Below are 23,219 nucleotides of genomic sequence, written 5' to 3'. Positions count from 1 at the left end.
ACTAATGAACCTTATTGTATAGAGTTAAAAAAAATAATAATATAAATATCCACTTACAACTACCCGTTTTATGCACCTTTAAAACAACTTGTTCAAATATCCTGAGGAAAACTTAGTAGCCCATAAATTATCATATTCTTAGAATGCAAATATATATATATATATATATATATATATATATATATATATATATAAAATCTATAAATAAAACAGATTGTGTTACAAGAAAATACTATTTCAGACTTTTTACTTCAAAATTTCATGTTACTTGGCATTACTTTTGTAACTATTTGTGAAAATTACTAGCGATTTCTCAGTGCAACAAACATTACAAACACACATAGGTTATGGTTTTACATTGTTTATTGAACAAAAACAATAAGGGATGACACCCAAATGAGTAAAGCGTCCAACAGCTCTAGTGTGCTTTACACAAGCAAAGTCCATAAAAAAAAAAAAAGTCCAACATTTGCACACAAAAAGCACAAGTGCTCCACAAAGTCATAAAATGAGCACAAAAAAGCAACAAAATGTCAAGGTCTGAAGAGGCTAGTTTAGCAGAGCAGCATCATACAGTGTCAGAAAAAGGAGAGGTTGCATAGAGTGCACTGTACAGTCAAAGTTGGACCACAAGGTATACAAAGGAAAAACACAGAATTCGAGTAAAAGAGATGCTAAAACAGGAAGTGAGCTTCTATTAAACTCGGTTCACTCTCCTCAGTGCAAGTGCAGTCTAATACTGTGGTTTGTATGACTGCTATGACAAAATTCTCTGTGTTTATGATCTCCAAAACATTCAAACTAAAAAGAGCAAATGCTAAAACATTTACCAACTTTCTTCAGGATTAACTGACCCTCGTAAAAGATACAATCATTTAAATTGCCATTCGGGAAAGTGAAAGTGGATTTAAAAGAATCAGTTTTCAATGTTCCCATTGAAAACTGACAAAATAAACGTAATTGAACACATAAAAAGTAACAGAACACTTTGTTCCCGCGTGAAGTCAAAATACCTAAAACCTGAAGGTGATTTAGTCTCAAAAAAGATCTTGATCTCACAAGCCTCAAGTTTCTTCTACAGCAGACAGCAATAAGCAGTCAGGAATAGCAAAAAGGGCATAAAAAAAAGTTAAAACTACTAAAAAAGCTTAACACTATATATTTATTTTTCAAAAACAACAACAAAAAATCATATAAATAAATAAATCCATCTGAAAAACATTACTAGCCTCTCCAAAAAACAGAAAGCACTGCTAGTTAATTTAGTGAATTAGTTACTAAAACACAAGAGTGCTGAGGTAGAACTATAGCACACACAACTGTCAGGCAAATCCACACCAAACTCTTCTCTATGAAGCATTCAGAATACAGATGAAAAAAAGCAATGGTGCCACTATTGAGTTTCCATCTTGTTTTTGAGAACATCAAGTAGTTGGTTAACAAAAAGAAAATATATATAAAAAAGCTGTTCCATATTGGAAATGCATAAGTAGAATTTATTATCTAAAACACAAATAACACTCACACTGTCTTTAACTGCCCCCTTTAATCATAATCAAATCCATATCTCATTCTACCAGATTTGAAAAAAACTAAACTGTAAAACTGTATTAGGGTTATTCACACAGTTTTTTATAAGTGACAGCAGCACTGTAAATGGGGCACCAGAATCTGTTTTTTGGCCAAAAAAATAATCTCACACAATGTAAAAACTAGCACCTAAATGGCTAAACTGCATGCCTAATATGTAAATTGTTTAAATATTAAAAGCTGTACTGCATGTTTAAAAGATAAAGCTGTAAAACAAAACAAAAACCTACAAGAAATCTCACTTATATCACTAGACTTCAAGGCACCAGGATAAATCTGCATTCAAGGAGAACAAAATCTCTCAATATTGGGTTTAGGCTTAAGATCATCAGCATTTTAATGGCAAAGGAAAAGTTCTAAAAGGTTGGTCTTTAATTCTTGTGATTTCAGCTGTTTTGATTTTAAAAGAAAGATCAAGATGATCAAGATCTGTGGAGATTTATGTTTAACTCAAGACCCAAGTGTAAGACTATGAGACATGTATAGATGCTTGAGCTCAAAATGTAGTCAAGTATCTTGTAAAACTGAAACCTAAAATTTGTTAACTGCTTCCTTACTAAAACTAAAGGCTTTACTGGTCATAGAAACTGAAAAAAAATTAGTGAAATACTTTTCTTTGTCTGTTTTTTATGGCAAACAATCCCTTAGTAAGACTAATAAAGAGCTTGCTTGTTTCAGCTTGATTGTACTCACTGCATCATAACATTGTTTTTAGCTTTACTTCACTCTTAGTGATGTAAACGATGATTGAGTTTGGTGGAAAAAACTTCTGGGCTTAATGAAAGATTTGTTTAAATTACTACTGTAAACAAAAAAAGCGAAAGGTCAGTTGAAAATCTTTTTGTGGCAAACTTTGTATTGGTGTTTAAGTTGAGTACTTTGTACTCTTCACATTAAATCAGCAATGGAAGATTCACAGTTTTCCAAGCAACGCGGTCCCTTCTGGTCTGTTATGGAAAGGGAAAGCCTAAAACAGAAGAAAAAATAGAGTCATTAGAATTAGTACTCAAAATTGTCATGCATTTGAGTATACAAACAATTACTGAGGATATTAAAACACACAAAAATGCAATTCCTAGCCAAAATAATAATAAAACCAAGGTTTCTCCTGATATTTCCAAATTTTCCATTGACCATGAGAAGCCAGAGGAGAGAAAACAACACTGGACATACAAAATTAAAAGAAAAGAGGTACTATGTACACTACCAGTCAAACGTTTTTGAACTGTAAGCTTTTTACATTTTTTTTTAAAGTCTCTTCTGCTCATCAAGCCTGCATTTATTTGATTTAAAGTGCAGCAAAAACTGTAACATTTTGGAATATTTTTACTATTTAAAATAGCTGTTTGCTATTTGAATATATTTTAAAATGTAATTTATTCCTGTGATCTAAGCAAAATTTTCAGCATCATTACTCCAGTCTTTAGTGTCACACAATCCTTCAGAAATCATTCTACTGTGCTGATTTGCTGTTCAAGAAACATTTGAGTATTATTATTACCAATATTTAAAATGGTTAAGTACATTTTTTCAAGATTCTTTGATGAACAGAAAAAACCCAAGTTTAGCATTTATCCAAAATATAAAGCTTTTGTAACACTATACCATAAAAATACAGGAGTCATAAGTTATATATAATTTAATACTTTATTTAGCAAGGATGCTTTAAATTGATCAAAAGTAATGTTAAAGACATCTGTTTCAGATAAATGCTGTTATTCTGAACTTTCTATTCATCAAAGAAACCTGAAAAAAAAAAATTCTACTCAGCTGTTTTCAACATAATAATAATAATAATAATAATAATAATAATAATAATAATAATAATAATTGTTTTGTTAAGCAGCAAATTAGAATATTAGGATGATTTCTGAAGGATCATGTGACACTGAAGACTGGAGTAATGATGCTGAAATTCAGCTTTGAAATCACATTTTAAAATATATTTAGAATGGAAAACAGTTATTTTAAATAGTAAAAAAAAAAAATCTAAATTGTACTGTTTTTGCTGTACTTTGGATCAAACAAATGCAGGCTTTGTGAGCAGAAGAAACCTCTTTAAAAAGCATTAAAAATCGTACTGTTCAAAAACTTTTAACTGATAGTGTATTTTCTAGCATTTTGAGTGACGGGTTGAAATGATGTTATGATGGCTGGCGTGTTGCATAATGCTTGACTTAAATTGCTCCAAATCGCAGACTGCTTGATAAGCAATCAGATTTACAAGCGTTCAAACACAACACAAATAGGAAAAAATCTTTACAGGCTATCTGTCATTTGTCAACACGACTGGGCTGCATACAGTATAAAGAGCTCACCCCTCCTCCTCATATCCTGCGGCTCAAACTATGTGCTGAGTCAGGAAGAGCTACTAAACGCCCCGCTGCAGTCACTCAAACTACACAATGTACACTGTTTTGGGTGCAAACCCACCCTCTATCACGTCCTACACATACACACACCAGAGAGAGAGCAAATTAACCAAGAGGCTCCATGCAGTTTTCTTTTCCTGTCTGAATGTAGCAACGGAAGGAGAAGGAGAGGGGGATGGTGAACAAAAGATGACTGGAGTGGCAGACAGCTGTAATGTCCTCATAATGAGCCCTCTGCCTTTCATATGCATTCATACTCTCTTCCAACACACAAGTAATATTTTAGTGACTGACATTTAATCCTAAAATACATCACCTTAAATGCTCTGCCGAACTAATCCAACTGCAATATTTTAAAAGATTTTTTTTTTTTTAACAAGATAAGGAATGTACAGTATTAAAATATTGTGCCAAATGTCTAAATTAATGAAAAATAAAACACTAAAAACTAAAATCAATCGTCTTGGGCTTCTTTTTCCATTTTTAAGTGCTATAATCAGGTCCCTGGTGGATCTACCAATCTAGAAGCTTTGTTTTGGTAAGCCTTTCTTTTAGAGGTCGACCGATGTATCGGTTTTGCCGATTAATCGGCACCGATAGTTGATTGGCCGAACTATCGGTTATCGGCAAAAATCCTTGCCGATGGATTTTGCGGGTTGCATTCTTTGCTGAAGCGGCTCACGCTCCGCTGTCATAGAGTATGAGAGGTTAAGCCCCAGACCAATGTTTAATGCCAGGATTGTTACCATATATTTGTATTGATTTATATCCAGCTGTTCATATTTTTAGCCAGCAAAGTTGCAGATTTAAAGACATGAGAAAGCAAACTGTGTTCATTCAGCCGACAAAATCAGTCACAGCGCGCCTTAGTTTTACATTACACATCTGTCCCACATCGTTCATAAAGACTTGACCCTGGGCTGGAAAATTAAGAATTGTGCATTTAAGCAAACTATTTGTATTTCTGTAGCTCTAAGTCTGTATGCTTAATATAGAGCTATAATTTATGTTTTAGCCTTTTCTTCAGGCCGTTAAAGCATGGTGAGTTTGCATCTTGTTACGCACTTTATTTCACAATGCCATTTTCCTGTTCCTATTTGATTTTAATAACTGATCAACAAAAATATCTATTAAAAATTAAGATAAAAATAATACAAAACGAAATTCGTTAAAGAAGGGATTTTCCACAAATAAAAACGTACGAAGTGGTCAAAAATTGTCTGACCCTCTCCAATTCTCCTGGCGTATTGCCGTCCAATTCATACCACGTCCTTTATGACATTTACAAATTACACAAACTTCTTTCGTAATTAACATATTAAACTGAAACAAAACAAAAACAAATCATATTTAAACAGAAATGTAAAACAGAAAAGAAATTGTTTCTGAAATGGCTGCAATATAGATCGCACTTTCTCTTTCCGTTTCATGTTTAAACTAACCTTTGCCGCTTTTTGATCATTCTTGAAGTAAACATTTGCCCGTTTGGTGATTAAATACACTGTTTTAGATTTATGCTTGAACGCGTCCTGTGTGTGTGTGTGTGTGTGTGTGATACCTGCAAGTTGTCCGCGCAACACAGCGCTGCACTTTTGTTCGGTTTCATTAAGGGTGGGTGAAAAATAGATTCTCAGATGCATCTCAATCCTCTCTTCAAGGAGCGTGTGTTTTTCCCGCATATGGCACGCGTGCGCGCCAGAAACGCGGCTGGCTTCATTGCACAGAATTTCCACAGTGAGCTAATAAGTGTGTATTGTTTGACCGTGTGAGCTATCAATCGCAGTTTTTGACTTTACATGTGCCTTCATTTCTGCCGTTTGTAATGCAGTAGATGCACTGACAGACTTTCAATTGCTCTTTGTGTTTGTTCGTCCTAAAAAGCTTGATTGCAGATGTGGTTAAATGCACTTGGATTTTCAAATACTTTTATACGAAACTGATGTACACACAGTCAGTTATGTTTTCAGAGCAGGACAAAATATCTGATACATCCAAATAGATCTGCATTCGTTTGAATGCAGCCTGTTAAAGCTGCCTCTGTCTGATCTCATCAGTAATAATCAAACGAAAAAGAAAAAAACAACAACTATTTCTGTAAACTTGCCGACACTTAAAGAACACTAATTTTAAATAAGTAATTGTTTTAAAAAGTAGCCAGCTTATATAATAAAAAATGTTAAAATTATAGATTCCCACCCATCAACTAAGATTGGTGAAAGCTGTAGAATAGAAGTGTTGTTCAAAGTGTTAATTTCAACATTTACTGATATATTGTTAAATTTCGAAGTTCATTTTGTTACCATTAATGAACTATGAAATAACTTTAATGATCAATTTATAATTAATATTAATATTTTTATTCATTTAGAAAGTATGGTTTAGTATTTATTTTTTTAAATCGTAGAGCACTATTTTAGTTGCCCTTCAATATCCATTTTCAAAATCTATCGGTTAATTAATCGGTATCGGCCAGTGTGGTCCAACCTAGCTATCGGTATCGGTAAAAACCAATATCGGTCGACCTCTACTTTCTTTGCAACCATGTGATTTTGCTCCCGCTGTGACGTAGAAAGGGGATCTTATTATAATATTACCACCCCTTAACCCGCACATTTTTACCCACAGCCACCCGCCATTTAGTTTTTGCCAGCGACAACAGTGTCAGTTCTAACGCCATGGTGAAGGTTCAAGCAAAGTATGCTAACTGTTCTGTCGTTGGCTGCACAGAATATTATTTATAGTCCCAGCCTCAGCGGAGACAAGAGAGCAGTGGATTTATTGATATATTTACTGTATATTACACTGCAGCCACACAGATCTAATATAAACATGCAATTTCTTTTCCAGCGGTTTACCTTTACAGACATAACCAACCGTTTTTGTAACTTGTGTGTTTTTAACAAGCACAATATAACATGAAAGTGAACTCACATTCCGTGTGACAGACGCTTTCTGTGCACACTTCGGATGTGTGTGCTCAGAAAACCCTATATTAGAAGTGTAAACTAGTATGGCTTAAAAACGCATGATTTTAGCGTAATAGACATGATAACCAAAACCAAACAGATGATTTTTGCCAGAGTATCTGAGGTACAAGGTGTAAAAGCACAGCTTTATTCTGGAAAAGGGGGTGGGGAGCAGCAGCTCACTTGCATTTAAAGAGACAGGCACTAAAACAGAGTGTTTCTGCTTCCCTTAAAAACAGGCATTTTAAAATGATATAATAAAGGATCTGTGGGGTGTTTTGACTTCACAGACACATTCCGGGGACACCTGAGACTTATATTACATATTGTAAAAAGTATCAGAATAGGCCTCTTTTAATTAAAATTAACATTAGGTAAGCATTAGATGACTGCAAAGCCCATTTGCTTTAAGGGGATAGTTCACCCAAAATCAAAATTCTGTCATCATTTACTCACCCTCACCCTTTCACTTATCTTTAAAAGACAAGATATTTATAATGAAACCTGAGAAGTTTCTGTACCTCCATTGAAAGTCCAGGTAACCATAACTTAGAAGATCTAAAAAGGTCATAAAAGCATTGTTTTTAATCATATATGGAAGTTCATGTGCATGGGCTAGAATGAGCCTTATTGGTTTTCATGCAGCACGTATACACAAGAATGAGGTTTGAGAGTTTCCGTGTTTGATTTGCTGTATATAGCTGTTTATAACCAGGGCTTCCCCCTAATAGTCGACTAACCATTAGTCGATGAGAAGAGGCTTGGTCGACCAAAATTTTATTAGTCGCTCAGTCGCAGAAAAAAAATTCCATAGGAAGTGGAACGCAGTCCGTGATGGACACATCATTAACGGCTAGACTATGTGGTAATACAGTACATCAGGCAGGAGATCTGAATGCTCACCTATCATTCATCTACCTCAAATATGCCTTATCTAAAATACGTAAGTAGTGGCAACGTAAAAACTACAAAAATGTGTGCTACTGAAGTGTCTGTGCAGAGTGTGGAAGCTAAATAGTAGCGCATTTACCAGTGTGGTAACTTGCTCTTATAATACTTCATTTTTGGTCATACAGACAAAAGTTATACATTTTAGAATCTGTAAAGACTTAATATTTTTTGTGCACTCAGAATAACAAAACATTGCGTTTTTGTAAAACAATGAAACTAATCAAACTAAATGCGCTTTCTGCCGTCTCTGTGAACTTGAGTGCAAAACTTCAAAACTCTGTCTATACTTCCCTTACAGGCAAAATATATCTATAGAGAGTGAAATGTCTATTTTTAAATGAACCAATTCAAATAGAAAACAAATAATCTCAGATTATGTAATCAGTATGAAACATGCATACATGCGCATCACTACTGTGGAGATGAGTCAGTGTCACCAACTTCATCTCTTCAACCGAAAACAAAGAAAACACTAGTTTATCAAAAATTAATACAACTTTAAAGCCCTTACTGTTTTTCCCCTAACACATTCATAATTATTATATCTGCTGGTGAACTGTGGCACCTTTTTATTTGCATGTGCAGAAGCGCTTATTAGGCTATGTAGGCAATTAAAGGCCCATTATTATGGTTTACATGGTTTATTAATAGATGTGCGACCAATAGTCGACTAATGCAAGAAAAATCTTTAGTCGAGGGCAGCCTAATTTATAAGTGAATAAAAGCCTAAATTAAATCTGAGATCATATAAAGCAATCATATCTCTTCACAAGACACGGATTAAACTAATCAGTTCATATGGATTCATTTTACAACCCTTTATAACTTTCTTTTACGCTTCGATCACCTGGACTTTCAATGGAGGGACAGAAATCTCTCAGGTTTCATTCAAAATATCCTAATTTGTAATTTAAAGTGGATTTGGAAAAACATGAGGGTAAGTAATTAATGACAATTTCATTATTGGGTAAACATTCAAAAATATCAATATTTAAATATTGTCTAATTGTCTAATTTTGGTTGATAACTGAAACAGTCACACAATATTAAGCTCCCCTAATGCAGTAATGCTTTTAGACTAAACTGTCAGTTATGTGTGGCATGTCAAAACAAAAAATCTTTCCACTTCAGGACTAGGAAGAACTCCCAGTCACCTGGTCTGCCTGATGAGCGTTGTCCCCCAGGGCAAAGGGTATGGAAAAGAGAGAGAGAAGAAGGAGGGATGGGGAACGTTAGAGGAGGGGTGGTGGTGGTGAATGGGTGCGGTTGTATAACAGCTATCCCAGAATGCACTTTTAAAAAACAAAAGAGGCTGTTATAGCATGCAAACAGAAGCTCTCGGAAAGTCATGCCATTAAACAAATCACCTCATGATAGAGACCTAGCAGAGCTGTCATAACCACACTGCAACGGATGTGGTCAAATAAGACACGATAAATGACAATTTACACTACTTATGTAAAAGATAATGAAGCTGCCATCCAATACTGGTAATACAATGAACGTATACTACTTCTTATGTAAAAGTGTGCATGATTTCACTTGGGTTTAAAGCCTCATGTCAAATCGCATGTTGTATTGTTTTCCACTCGCCACCTATGAGGTTACCAAAATAACCAAAACCCCTGGGATGGCTGTGTGGAAATACACATGGCGATGACTATTTTAAGGATGCATCAATATTGAAGTTCTGGCTGATGTTATGAATCTAAACTACTTTACAACACTAAAAACTAGCATGCACAAGGTAAACTTGCTCTTTAAAGAAACAGTGCTTTTAAAGGGAAAGTTGGCCCAAAAATGAAAATACTATCATTAATTACTCACCCTCATGTCGTTACAAACTCATAAGACATTTGTTCATCTTCAGAACACAAATTAAGATATTCTTGATCAAATCCAAGAGCTTTTTGACCCTACATAGACAGCAACACAACTACCATGTTCAAGGCCAAAAAAGATACTCTTGTGATCGCACAAAGACAGCCATTAAAGAGAAGAAATGGTCGAATATAGTTGTTATTTTTGTTTTATGTTCATACAAACAGTATTCTAGTAGCTTCATAAAATTAAGGTTGAACCACAGATGTCACATTGACTATTTTATGTTATCCTTACTACTTTTTTTGGCCTTGAACATGATGGTTGAGTTGCTGTCTATGCAGGGTCAAACAGCTCTCAAATTTCATCAAAAATATCTTAATTTGTGTTCCGAAGATGAACAAACGTCTTATGGGTTTGGAACGACATGAGGGTGAGCAATTAATGACAGAATTTTAATTTTTGAGTAGACTATCCCTAAAGGTTTAAATATTTGCCAAAAACTATCCCTTTAAGAAAAATACTACAACCTAGGAGTGGCCAATATGACTCAAAATAAGGGAGGTACGATGTTAAATTTTTAGATACTGTTTCAATATTACAGCAAAAACTAATACTAGATATAACAATGTAGGCCTAAGCAAAAAGACATCAAGCTTATTGAAAACATTTAAATGATAAGAACAAATAAATGCAAATTTTCTACCAGCTGTCAGACTCTACTGCGAATGTGTTTGTCTTTTAGAGATATCATAAGAAGACACCGCATTTCTGACATTCTCCCATTATCTGTTACTGCCTGCTATTGGATGCTAATGCCCCTGGACACATGGGCCTTCACACAAAAACACAAGTCAAAAACAACATTTTTGGAAACTGCATTGGGAAAGACTCACCTGTGTGTGCATTCAGGTCAGAGTTCACGCTGCGCAAGTGACCTGTCCCATCCTGCTGTGCAGTTCTAGTGCGTCTGGTCGGTCCTGAGGATTGACGGCCAGCATGTCCTGTAAAAGTTTCCGGAGTGCCTCGGGCATGTGCGAGCGCCTGCGCTGGGGAATACTCAACACCATCTTTGGGTTCTCCAGAAGCGCCTCTCCAACCGGGACGATGTCAGAACCCTGCCGCACATACGTCCCGAGAAGCTCCCGTTTTGACTCGGCGTCAATAAATGTGATTCTCTCAATCATGGCCCAGATGATAATGCCTAGAGCAAAAATGTCTGCTTTGGCTGTGTAATGTCCTTCCCAAACCTCCGGTGCCATGTAAAAGTCAGAGCCGCATGCTGATGAAAGCCAGAACTTATTGATGTTAACACTGGTCTTGTTTTTGTCCCGCCCTTCCTCTGAGTCCCGTACTCCAGCACCAAAACCAGCACACACTTTGCTCAGTCCAAAATCTGCCACTTTCAAGATAGGTGCGCCAGAACGCTCCGAGATGAGGATGTTATCTGGTTTAAGGTCTCTGTGAACAATGTTGTTTTCATGCAGGAACGCCACAGCACTGCTCAGCTGCATCATGAAGCTGGAATTGGTGCGGGGATCGGGCCGTCGTGACAGGATGAACTGATTCAGATCCCCTCCTTCACAAAACTCCATAACAAACCACAGGTAGCAGGGCTCATCAGGACACGACAATACACGCTCACCTTAAGGACACACAAAAAAGATGCAGAGATTAATTTAGTTTGAATGTTTCTGAAGTGTCCCAAGAATAAAACAATAACTAATCAATAAAAGAAATTGCCGTTTCAATGGGCTCTAGACGATCCCAACCGAGGAATAAGGGTCTTATTTACCAAAACGATCAATCTTTTTCTAAAAAAAAGAAAAAAAAGTAGTAAATACTTAGTCTGTGTACTCCAGTTTAAATTGGTAGGTTATGCCGAAAAACTAATCTCTTTTTTTCGTAAAGGCCGTTTGACTTACTTTGCACGTTCGCTTTGTAAACACTGGATCGGAATTTCTGCCTAAGTCACGTGTGACCTTTCCAAATTGACTACGTAATGCGCAAGGTCGTGGACACAGAGCTAGTGGCATTCGTGGTTAAAAAGTATAGAGTATAATTAGTATAGTATAATTTTTTTTTAGAAGATGACCAATTGTTTCACTAGATTAGATTCCTCGGCTGGGATGGCCTAGAGCCCTTCCTTTGAAGCTGCACTGAAACTGCAATTTGGACCTTTAACCCATTGATCCTTTTCTCCACTATATGGAGAAAAATCCTGGAATGTTTTTCTTAAAAACCTTAATTTCTTTTTGACTAAAAAAAGAAAGACATGAACATCTTGGACGACATGAAGGCAAGTTAATTTTCAGGAAATTTTAATTCTGGAGTGAACTAATCCTTTAAATGACATCACCTTCAAACATAAATACTATGGTTTAAACTGCAATGGAAAGACTTAAAAGAAGAATTGCAATGTCATCAGTTTCAGGGACTGGATTGCTGTGGAACCAGTTTGAAGCTGTTGAGGTTACTTCTCACAGGACTGGACTAGCTCCCATGTGAACAACAAATACTGACTGTATCCCTTGATAAAAGCGCATATGCTTAGGTATAATTAATAAACATGATCCTGTGCTTTCACATGCTTTATTTTTAGCACTTTTCCTGGTTTTGTTGAGCAAGCACTTTGTGAATCAACACATCTGTAACCTGGTTATCATCATGACATCACAAAACAGTCTAAAGGCTTTATCAATTATGTTTTCATTCACACTATGAAAACAGTTTACCTTAAGACAGCATCATGGACCTTGCTTGTAAACCATTTAAATCTGTGATAAAGCAGTTTCCTTTTTATACACACCTAGAAGTGTACTAAAGGTTATCCGTTAAGGTGGCTCTAATTTCAGTGGTTTTAAACTTTATTCTAACACCTATAACCCCAGTTTCACAGACAAGGCTTAAACCTAGTCCTAGGCTAAAATGTAAGTCAGAGCTGTTTCAGCTGAAATAAAATTGCACTGATTGATCTTAAAATATATCAGTACATTTGTTTTGCCTCAAGATGCACACCAGTAATTTTTATAAGCACATTTATAAAAATTACTCAAATGTACTAATTGAACTATGGCCTAATCCTGGACCTAATTAGTCTAAGCCCTGTTTGTAACGTAAGGTAAACAATGGCACTGGACTGAACTTTCAAATTTTGCTGATTATTGCTGCTGAAAATGGCCAATTATTGTCGTGTTTTGGGCTGTACTAATCGGTCGGACCAGGAAAACCATTTAGAGTACTACAGACAGCCAAAACTTATAACAAATCAAGGAGAAGAGTGCAAAAAACTGTCTGAGGAACAAAAGGCATTTGTGGTTAACCAAACTTAAACAGCATTTCCAGGGCAAGAATCTTGACAAAATTCATGTTTGTTCTTATTTCCAGTCAGGTAGATGAAATATTAGGCTAATATCGCAATTAATACTGCTCATACGTATCTTTACCAACTATTAACTTTAGTTTGTCAAAATATTGCACTCTTTACTGCTTACTAAGGCCTTCTATGTGATTTAGCAGCTTCCACACATTTTTTCCATGTTTTAGACAGCATAAATTAGCAGAACAATGTATTCAGTAGCACATTAACCCTGCAATCCACGCTGTTGTTTACATCCGAGTATCGCCATTATGGCCACGCATCTGGGTAACTGACCAAATCGTGACTCAAGTGAAAATGCTCTATTAGCCTGCATGTATGATGTTTAGTGTTTATGCTATGTAAGCACATTTATTTTGCCATTATTGTTTTTAACAACTTGCTCACATGATTTGTTTAGTATTTTTCTAGTTATTTCCAGATGCTTTTAACGTAACATATGCAGATATACAATAATTTACACAAAAACTGTTCACTCGAAAGACACTTCATCTAAACTCAATTCATGCCTACTGTCTTGTGCTCCCACCAGCTTTTGAAACACTTAAAATTATTTATTCATAATATATTTCCCTTATAAAAGCTAAACATTTCTTCCTTCTTTCACTTCCATTTACACTAAATATAGACCAGAAAAACAGCTTTCAAGCAAATGCCTCTAGCAACACTTTGCATATCATACAGTTTAAAAACCTACATGATGAATCGTGTGAAAGCAGTCACACAAAGAAGACTCATTAATGAGATCAAATTGGCTTCCATTATCTGTGCTAAATCACCACAGTCTCTTTTTCATTTGTAAGATCATTTACACAGTTGTCATGCAAGGAATCACACTTCCTTCATTGTTGTAACTTGGTATAGTGGGTGTGGAGAGGGTTTGACCCCAACACCAGCACCTCCCCCACCTCCAACCTCAGAGTTTCATAACCGAGGAGGATGGGGGTGGGGGAGGGCAAATCTGACCGACATTTACCACATTCTTACATACAATGTAAACAATCTTAATGTAGAACACAGACATGCGCAATAACAACGTCCGGTGTCATCGGTGAAACGCCACATGAGTCGCTGCCAAACAATGGATTCTCACAGTTTTGTTTGAGATTTCAATGAAAAATCAATAAAATTTGACATTGCTTAGATTCTGAGTTAGCATTATGTCATTGCTACCATAAGAGTGAACTGTCACAAACATAAAACACTGTTTCCGTGACAAAAGCATTTCGCTGACCTTCCAGAAAAATACCAGTGCTTGAATAAAAACATCTCACCTTTCAACGAGGTCTCGACCAACCTCAAATACTGCTTTGAACGCTTATTGCCATGGCTCATTTTCTGGGCCATCCCGTTTCTTTGGAGCACACACTCTTCCAGCTGCACCACATTCTCATGGCGTTTCTCCAGACTGGTCAGAGCCCAAAACTCAGCCAGCGCCAACTCCACATTCTCAGGCGCGTCACAGCGCAGCTTCTTCACCGCCACTCTCGCACCTGATTTACGGGCAACGGCCTCGTACACAACGCCATAACTGCCCCTGCCAACTTCACGGAGCAGGCTGTACCTCGGCGCAATGAGTCGGCGTTCAAGACTGCCATTTTTAACCAGGTCCGACTCGTCTGCCATTGTCTCATTATCGCTAAGCGAGCGCAGGACACTGGCGCTTTCAGTTCTTTTGCAAGCGTTCCGTGTCCGTTGCCGCTCTCTGTCCTTTGCATCCATCGCGCCTCCTCACGTTTTGTGCGTGCGTTTGGAAACACCTTCCGCGTTCATATTTCTAGAGGAAGTTCAACAGCGACTAAATATTCGTTGACATCTGCTTTTGTTTTTATTCAGTGGGCTATCGTGATTCAATCAACGTCGAGCTTCTAGTCTCTGAACTGAATGAACCTTGAATGAAGGAAGGGAGAACTTGACTGGATCGTCCCACTTTCATGTACAGGGGGGGTTCTTGACCTATGAGGACACACGTACACACACACGCCTCTTGTGGCTTTAAGTTACGTTAAATCAGCGCTAACATGGTGAGGTAAACCAAATATCAGACATGAAACCTTGTGCGTAATCAAGTTTTTAAATAAAAATAACTTTGTATTCTTTCTTTGTGTTTGTGTTACATTCGAAAATATATTAACTTTTATGCCATTTCCATGTGTAAATATTGGCTAGATAAAATAGATATTTTGAACATTTTTACTGGTAAATGTATTTATTTATTACAACCATCATTATTATTTTTAAGTCATGAATGTTAAGAAGTTGACCTAAACACCAACAGACATTTTTTTTTACTATAAATATAACATTAATTAAAATTAATTTTGAAATCATAAAAAAAAAACATCAATCAACTCAGCTATGATCAGCCATGTCACTGTGGAAACCTATACATTGATGTACATATGTAGACCGTTGTGACCCGTGTTGTGACTAGAATGGTTTAGTCCCTCCAGCATGAGTGTGCATGTGCTTTCTAGAAGCTCAGCGTACACACGTGGTCTGACACGATGGAGAGCATCTGGGGTTTCTAAGGTTACCCATCAGTAAAGCATACGTAAGAAATATTGTCAATTTAATATTATTATTGTTTTACATTTTTATACGTATGATTCAAACACACAATAAAATTATTTTTAATTTTCACAAATATAAAAAAAATAATTAAAATGTCTTTGCTGGTTATTACAAGCTTTGCAGATAGAAGACATCAATGTTCAGACATTAATGGACAGGATTTACATGGATTACATAAGATGAGCAGCTGTTGCTGCTCACTATCTCCATTTAGAAGAAACAAACAACACTGTCTGCCCCTGCACCTGCACATAAGAGTGATTTGATTAAAAACATTATCCTGAAACAAACCTCAAAAAATGACCTCAAGTGTCATCATTCATCCACATTCACATACAGACATGATGGCATGTCTGTGAATGCTGCCAACATCAATGGCTCACTGCTTACATGGGTCAATAGTTTGTTTGTCTCCATACAGTGAGGAACATCTGAAACAAAGCTGTTTCTTTCTTTTGGCAGTTCTGCTTGAAACACACACACACACACACACACACACACACACACACACACACACACACACACACACACACACACACACACACACACACACACACACACACACACACACACACACACACACACACTCATGTTGGGTTTACATGTTTTATGGGGACATTTCATAGGCGGAAAGGTTTTTATACTGTACAAACCGTACTTTCTATCACCCTACACCTACCCTACACCTAAACCTAGCCCTCACAGGAGATTGCGCACACTTTCAAAACTCATTGTGCATGATTTATAAGCCTGTTTCCTCATGGGGACCTGAGAAATGTCCCCACAAGGTCACTACTGGTATTCCTATCCTTGTGGGGACATTTGGTCCCCACAACGTGATGAATACCAGGTGCACACACACACACACACACACACACACACACACACACACACACACACACACACACACACACACACACACACACAGACTATGTATAGCTATCTTTGTGAGGACATATACTGACACAATGCAATCTCCAGCGCCTTGACCTAAACCTACCCATCATAACTGAGTGCCTCACCCAAACCCTTACCCTAAAACTAACCTTTACCCAATTATAACCTGAGCCTGTATTCACAAAACATCTTAAGGCTAAAAGCTTATAACTTGCTGGTTTAGGAGAAAATCGTAAAAATAGTGGGTGTGTCAATCCTAAATTTTTGCTCTAAGAGTATTTCACAAAGCTTTTTAGTGCTAAAACTAGCTCCTAAATCTGTAAAATGTTAGAAGTAGTGAAGAGGACTACTAAGTCCAACAAACTATCCTTCCTGCTGAAAAAACAACAACAATATATTATAATACATAATACATTACAAACCATCAGCTTTGAACCATTAAAACTATTTTAAAAAGTTTCCCTGTAGTGTGTTTTGGGACATATTCCATTAGGATTTTGTGGTTTTAACAAGCCAACAATAGACCATTAGTTACCATAATAACCAGTAAAACCATTACAAAGTCTGTGATGGTTTCTATTGTTTTTTTCAGCAGGGCTAAAATGGCTGTTGCTGGCAATCTGCCTCAGAACATAAACATCTTAGAAACACACTGCATTTATTTGCACACATATGTTTTCCCATGCATATTTTTTTGGTTTTAGAGGTTATCCCAAATTCTCTTTTGATTATATCCTTGTTTTCAAGCTGGGCAAGAAGTAACAGCTGTTCTTGCGTGTTTGCATGTCTTACTATCAACCATGATTATTCTCTGTTAATTAAAAGGCTGTTTAAATGCATATCCACTAATTATTTATTTATTATTTAGCAGAATATATACTGGTTAAATTAGTGACATTTAGCCTGCATTATAAAATCTTTATTCGAATGTGGCAACATAACATCACACTCTACAATATATTATAGGCCTAAATCTCAGCCAGAGACCCCTCCTCTATCAGCCACTCATTATGTGCGTAAGTATGCTGACATCATCCATAGCAACGAGGTCAACACCACTCTTACTCTTAGCAAAAAAAAAAAAAAAAATTACTCTTAGCTTAAGTCTCTATTCCTTAGTAACGGTTTGTCTCAGCACATTTGTGAATAGGTTTTAAGAGAAAACTCTTAGCTAAAAACTACTGCTATTTAGGAGAACTCTTAATGGTAAGATAAAATGTTTTGTGTATATGGGCCCTGATCCCTAAAAAGTCTTGACCCTCAAATAAGCCTTTAAAGGGGTCTCAGAAAGTGAGGACCAGCCAAACTGTTCTCAAAACTGTCCTCACTCTGATGGTCTAAAACTCAAACCGGCCCTCACAAAAATAGCTATACAAGTGCACACACACACACACACACACACACACACACACACACACACACACACACACACACACACACACACACACACACACACACACACACACACACACACACACACACACACACACACACACACACACACACACACACACACACACACACACACACACAAACACACACACACACACACACACACACACACACACACTGGTTTCTGGTTTACTATCCTTGTGAGGACTCTCCATAGGCAAAATGTTTACACACACTTGTGTTCTATTATGGGAACATTGGGCATAATGGTTTTTCTGCTGTACAAACTGTATTTTATATACCCTTAACCCTACCCCTCACACAATTTTTTTGATTTTTGTATTTTTAGATTTTCAAAACACAAATACTGTATGATTCATAAGCTTGTTTCTTCATGGGGACCTAAATGTCCCTGCATGGTTGAAATTTACTGGTATTATATACTTGTGGGGACATTTGGACACTCTTATAATAAAAGAATGCCATAGAAGAATCTTTTTGTTTAAGTGGTTCCATAAAGAACCCTTAATATCTGAAGAATCTTTCTGTTTCACAAAAGGTTCTTTGTGGCAAAAGAAGGTTCTTCAGATGATAAAAAGGTTAAGAAACTTTGACTGAATGGTTCTTTGTGGAACCAAAAATGTTTTTTCTATGCCATTGCTGTGAAGAGCCTTTTAAAGGACCTTTATTTTTAAGAGTGTACCAGTACACACACACACACACACACACACACACACACACACACACACACACACACACACACACACACACACACACATAGGAATTCTATTTATTTGTACTATTTAAAAAACTCTTTTCTGTTTGGATATATTATAAAATGTAATTTATTCCTTTGATTTCAAAGGTGAATTTTTAGCATCATTACTCCAGTCACATGATCCTTCAGAAATCATTTTAATATTCTGATTTGCTGCTCAAAAACATTTATTATTAGGCTATTATTATTATTATTATGTTGAAAACAGCGGAGTAGAATTTTTTCAGGTTTCTCTGATAAATCGAAAGTTCAGCAGAACAGCATTTATCTGAAATAGAAATCGTTTGTAACAGTATAAACGTCCTCATCACTTTTGATCAATTTAAAGTATCCCTGCTAAATAAATATTAATTTCTATCATTTCTCCCCCCACTGACTTACTCCAAGCTTTTGAATGGTATATTGTATAATGTTACAAAAGCTTTTTATTTCAGAATAATGCTGATCTTTGGATCCTAAAAAACTCAACTGCTTTAAATATTGATAATAATAATTATAATAATAAAATATTTGTTTCTTGAACAGCAGATCAGCATATTAGAATGATTTCTGAAGGATCATGTGACACTGAAGACTGGAGTAATGATGCTGAAAATTTAGCTTTGATTTTAGGAATTAATTACATTAAAAAATCAAATAGAAAGCAGTAATTTTAAATAGTAAAAAAAAAAAAAAAACACAATATTACTGCTTTTGCTGTATTTTGAATCAAATAAATTCAGGCTTGGTGAGCAGAAGAGATGTCTTTAAAAAACATTAAAAATCGTACTATTCAGAAACTGATTGTGTACTTCTGCAGTTGTACACTTATTTATCGCCAATTGAACTTACTATAAAAGTCCAAATTAATAAATAGAGTAATGAAAGAAAACATGATTAAAGAAATAATGCAGTCAGTGGGAACAAGGGATAATGAGTAAAAGAGTGACAAGACACTAAGTTATAATACTTGGTCTCTTGCACCACCTACTGTTGTAGTTTTAAATTACATGGTTAAATCTTTAGTTGCACATCTTCATAATACATCAATTTATGTTTAAATATATATATATAATATGCCTAGTATAGATTTATAATAATAAATTTGAATTTGAATTACATTTTAAATTTAAACAAAAACAAATAAAAAACAAGAATAGTTTTCTTAGCTTTCAGAAATAAGGGGCCTACACACTATGAGATAGGCCTACCCTTTCAAAAAGTCATGTGTACTTTGAAAGCGCTACTATTCACATTTCAGATACTAATATGAACCATTTAGCGATAAATAAGGTACAAAGGCAACAAAATAAGGCACCTTTTAGCATTTGACGTTGTATGGTTTAATTGTTGGATTTTTTATTGAATTTTATTATTGATTTTTTTCTCCCATTTTCTTTTATTATTTCATTTTGCAGAGCATCCTGTAGATGGCAGTGATGTTATTTTTGTACAACTGGTGTTTCTGAAAAAGTGCTACTGTAATTGAACGAATAAACATTTAATAAACCTTGAATCCTTTACATAAATATTTGTACGATTACACATTTTCAAATCACTTAAAAGGCCAGAGCAGACTTAAATTATGTAGTTAAACGTACAAAACGGGACTTTCCTATTTAGTGAACCTTGAAGTGTTTGAGGATCTTGTCCTTCACCAGTAACAAAGGACCAATGTTGTATCTTCCCTTTTTTATATCTAATATCTACTAATATCTACTATACTAATGTGTTCCATTCAAAGCATGCGTAAAAACAGCACTAAACTGGTGCAACCTCATTGCTTTGTATCTCCATAGAAAAGAACATATTGCATTACATTATGTGTGACTCATTAAAATGCAGAGACATTGGAAACATTTGGCTGTGGTGAGTGTAGTGTAGCCTTGAAGACAGAGACCACCGAGAACAAGTGGCGTAGAAAATGAGAGTGTGCTACAATAGGATGGTGTGTATGCTGCTCTGAAGTGGGCAATAGGGTGCAGCTCCATGCTTTTGTGTGGTTGCCATGGCAACTTAACAATTATAATGGCCAGCTACATTTCTGCATGTTTTTGTAAATACTAACGAATTTTTTTTTTTTTAAATAGAACGTAATAATGTCCAAGTTCTGTTTTATGATGCCCTCATAAAATTAGAATACATTTTAAATTTTTTTTTTAACCAAAATGGATTAGTGCTATCCACCTTATTTTTCAACGCGGAAATAAGTCTATGGACGAGACTTCCGGTTCATTAGCCGCAAGAGAACGAGAAGAATATCAAACGTGCAGTAAACGGTAAAACAGTTTGCACTACAAACCAATGTGTTCAAAATTAAGATAATACATTGAAATAATATAAGACACACCAATTTTCGATATCAAGCAACAAAACGAATTTTGTACAGCTAAAAATAGCTGGACGCAGATGAGACTGGAAGCCAGACCCATAACATTTACAAATGGCAGCGCATGTTCTTACATGAAAAATGTGACTCTGCCCTGCTGAAAAAAAAGCTAAAACCAGCCTAGGCGGGTTGGCTGGTCTTAGCTGGTTTAAGCTGGAAGTAGCTGGTTTTAGCTGGTCTCCCAGCCTGGCCTGGCTGGTTTTAGCTGCTGGTTTTCCAGCCTAACCAACTAAGACCAGCCTGGCCAGGCTGGAAAAGTGCCCAAACCCCTCTAAAACCAGCTTGCTGACCAGCTAAAACCAGGTTGACTAGCTAAAACCAGCCAATCAGCCTAGGCTGGTTTTAGCTGTTTTTTTTTTTCACCAGGGTGGGCCACAAAACCAGTCATAAGGGTCAATTTTTAGAAACTGAGATTTTTACATTATCTGAAATCTGAATAAACAAGCTTTCCATTGATGTATGGTTTGTTAGGAAAGGGCATTCCCTGCTGAAAAAAAAACAGCTAAAACCAGCCTAGGCTGGTCTTAGCTGGTTTAAGCTGGAAGTAGCTGGTTTTAGCTGGTCTCCCAGCCTAGCTAGGCTGGTCAGGCTGGTTGTTTGAGCTGGTCTCTCAGTCTGACCAGCTAAGAAAGTGGCTAAAACCCCTCTAAAACCAGTTGCTGACCAATTAAGACAAGCCTGGATGACCAGTTAAAACCAGCCAACCAGCTTAGGCTGGTTTTAGCTGTTTTTTTCAGCAGGGATATTTGGCCAAGATTCAACTATATGACACTATCTGAAAATCTGAGGGTGCAAAAAAATCTAAATATTGAGAAAATTGCCTAAATCTATTACTAATCAAAAATTAAGTTTTGATATATATTTACAGTAGGAAATGTACAAACTATCTTCATGGAACATGATCTTTACTTAATATCCTAATGATTTTTGGCATAAAAGAAAAATAGATTATTTTAACCTTATTTTGACCACAAATAAGGTGTAAGATCAACATAAGCTTGTGCTGTAGAACTACCTGCTTGATATCAAGCTGGCTTTTCACTTCAAAAGATGGATAGGTGTCTTATAGATAACTTGTGGATTATTGTGATTTTTTAAATTAGTTGTTTGGACTCTCATTCTGTTGGCACCCATTCACTGCAGAGGACACATTGGTTATGTAATGCTATATTTCACCAAGTCTGTTCTGAAAAGAAAACAAACTCATCTACATCTTGGATGGCCTGAGGGTTAGGAAATTTGTATTTTTGTGTGAACTGTTCCTTTAACCTATTAAACTGTGAAGTCAAGAAAAGAGTCACCTTTATCTCTGAAGTGCCTAATTTCCCCCATTTTGTGTTGTAAATAAGGGTTATTATTTTTAAGATTGCTGTGATAATGGAAAGACATTGTGCTGTGCAGATGTTAAGGGATCTGACATTGCTCTTGCCTCTGTCCACCACTTCAGCTCTTCTCTGAGAGATTGTTCAGAGCACAATCAGCGCAGGAGTAATCAGGACACAAGAAGAAGAGAGAGGCTTGATGCTGATGGCTAGGATTAGGGTTACACACACACCCACCTCCACACACACAACACTTCACTGCAATTACTGTCCACTTGAATTTGAAATGCAGAGTGATTGGCATGATTGCATTAATTCCTTCATCATTTTACCTATATCATTACTGGAGGGGGGTCTGGGGTTCTTGTTGGCCTCAAAAAGAGTCAAAAACATTTGATTTATACAGACGTCTTTCTGAATGACACAACTCCTTCAGCATTTGAAGATACAATTATATGTAGTTTGAGTGTGAATACAAAAGTACAGAATGTCTAAAACAGACTTGATATGATGTCTGTATAATGCAATATTTCAGTCGATTTCTCAGACATGCACCCTCAGCATGAGATTTATTTTATTTTAGAAGTTACAATCCATTCAGGTTAAGGTCTCCTAAATCTCATTCTAATTTAGATATTCATTCTCTGTGTTGTGAAATCCAATATATTTTCAAAGCTTTTTAATCAGCCCAGCTGAAATGAATTCCTGTGATGGGTTCCTTTAAGCTGCTGTGGGAAGGTTGAGGCAGGTGAGTGTACAAGCCTTATGGTTGCTATGGCAACCTCTCGTCACTCTAAGAATGCTGTTGT

The 23,219-nt window shown here is 36.2% G+C and overlaps 1 protein-coding gene across 1 annotated transcript; it reads right to left on the bottom strand.

The window, feature by feature from the left end:
• Positions 1 to 376: 376 nt before the first annotated feature.
• Positions 377 to 14,964, bottom strand: stk35l (serine/threonine kinase 35, like). The gene is made up of 3 exons (XM_073851629.1): positions 14,354 to 14,964; positions 10,597 to 11,345; positions 377 to 2,557 (listed from the first exon to the last, which is right to left on the bottom strand). The coding sequence occupies exons 1-2, from the start codon at positions 14,799 to 14,801 to the stop codon at positions 10,621 to 10,623; spliced, it is 1,173 nt and encodes a 390-aa protein (XP_073707730.1). The 5' UTR covers positions 14,802 to 14,964; the 3' UTR covers positions 377 to 2,557; positions 10,597 to 10,620.
• Between the last annotated feature and the right edge of the window lie 8,255 nt (positions 14,965 to 23,219).

The sequence above is a fragment of the Garra rufa genome, chromosome 12, assembly GCF_049309525.1.
Source record: "Garra rufa chromosome 12, GarRuf1.0, whole genome shotgun sequence".
Classification (NCBI taxonomy): Eukaryota; Metazoa; Chordata; class Actinopteri; order Cypriniformes; family Cyprinidae; genus Garra; species Garra rufa.
The sequence above is the reverse complement of the archived record's forward strand: the minus strand, read 5'-3'. Positions and strand labels throughout refer to the sequence as shown.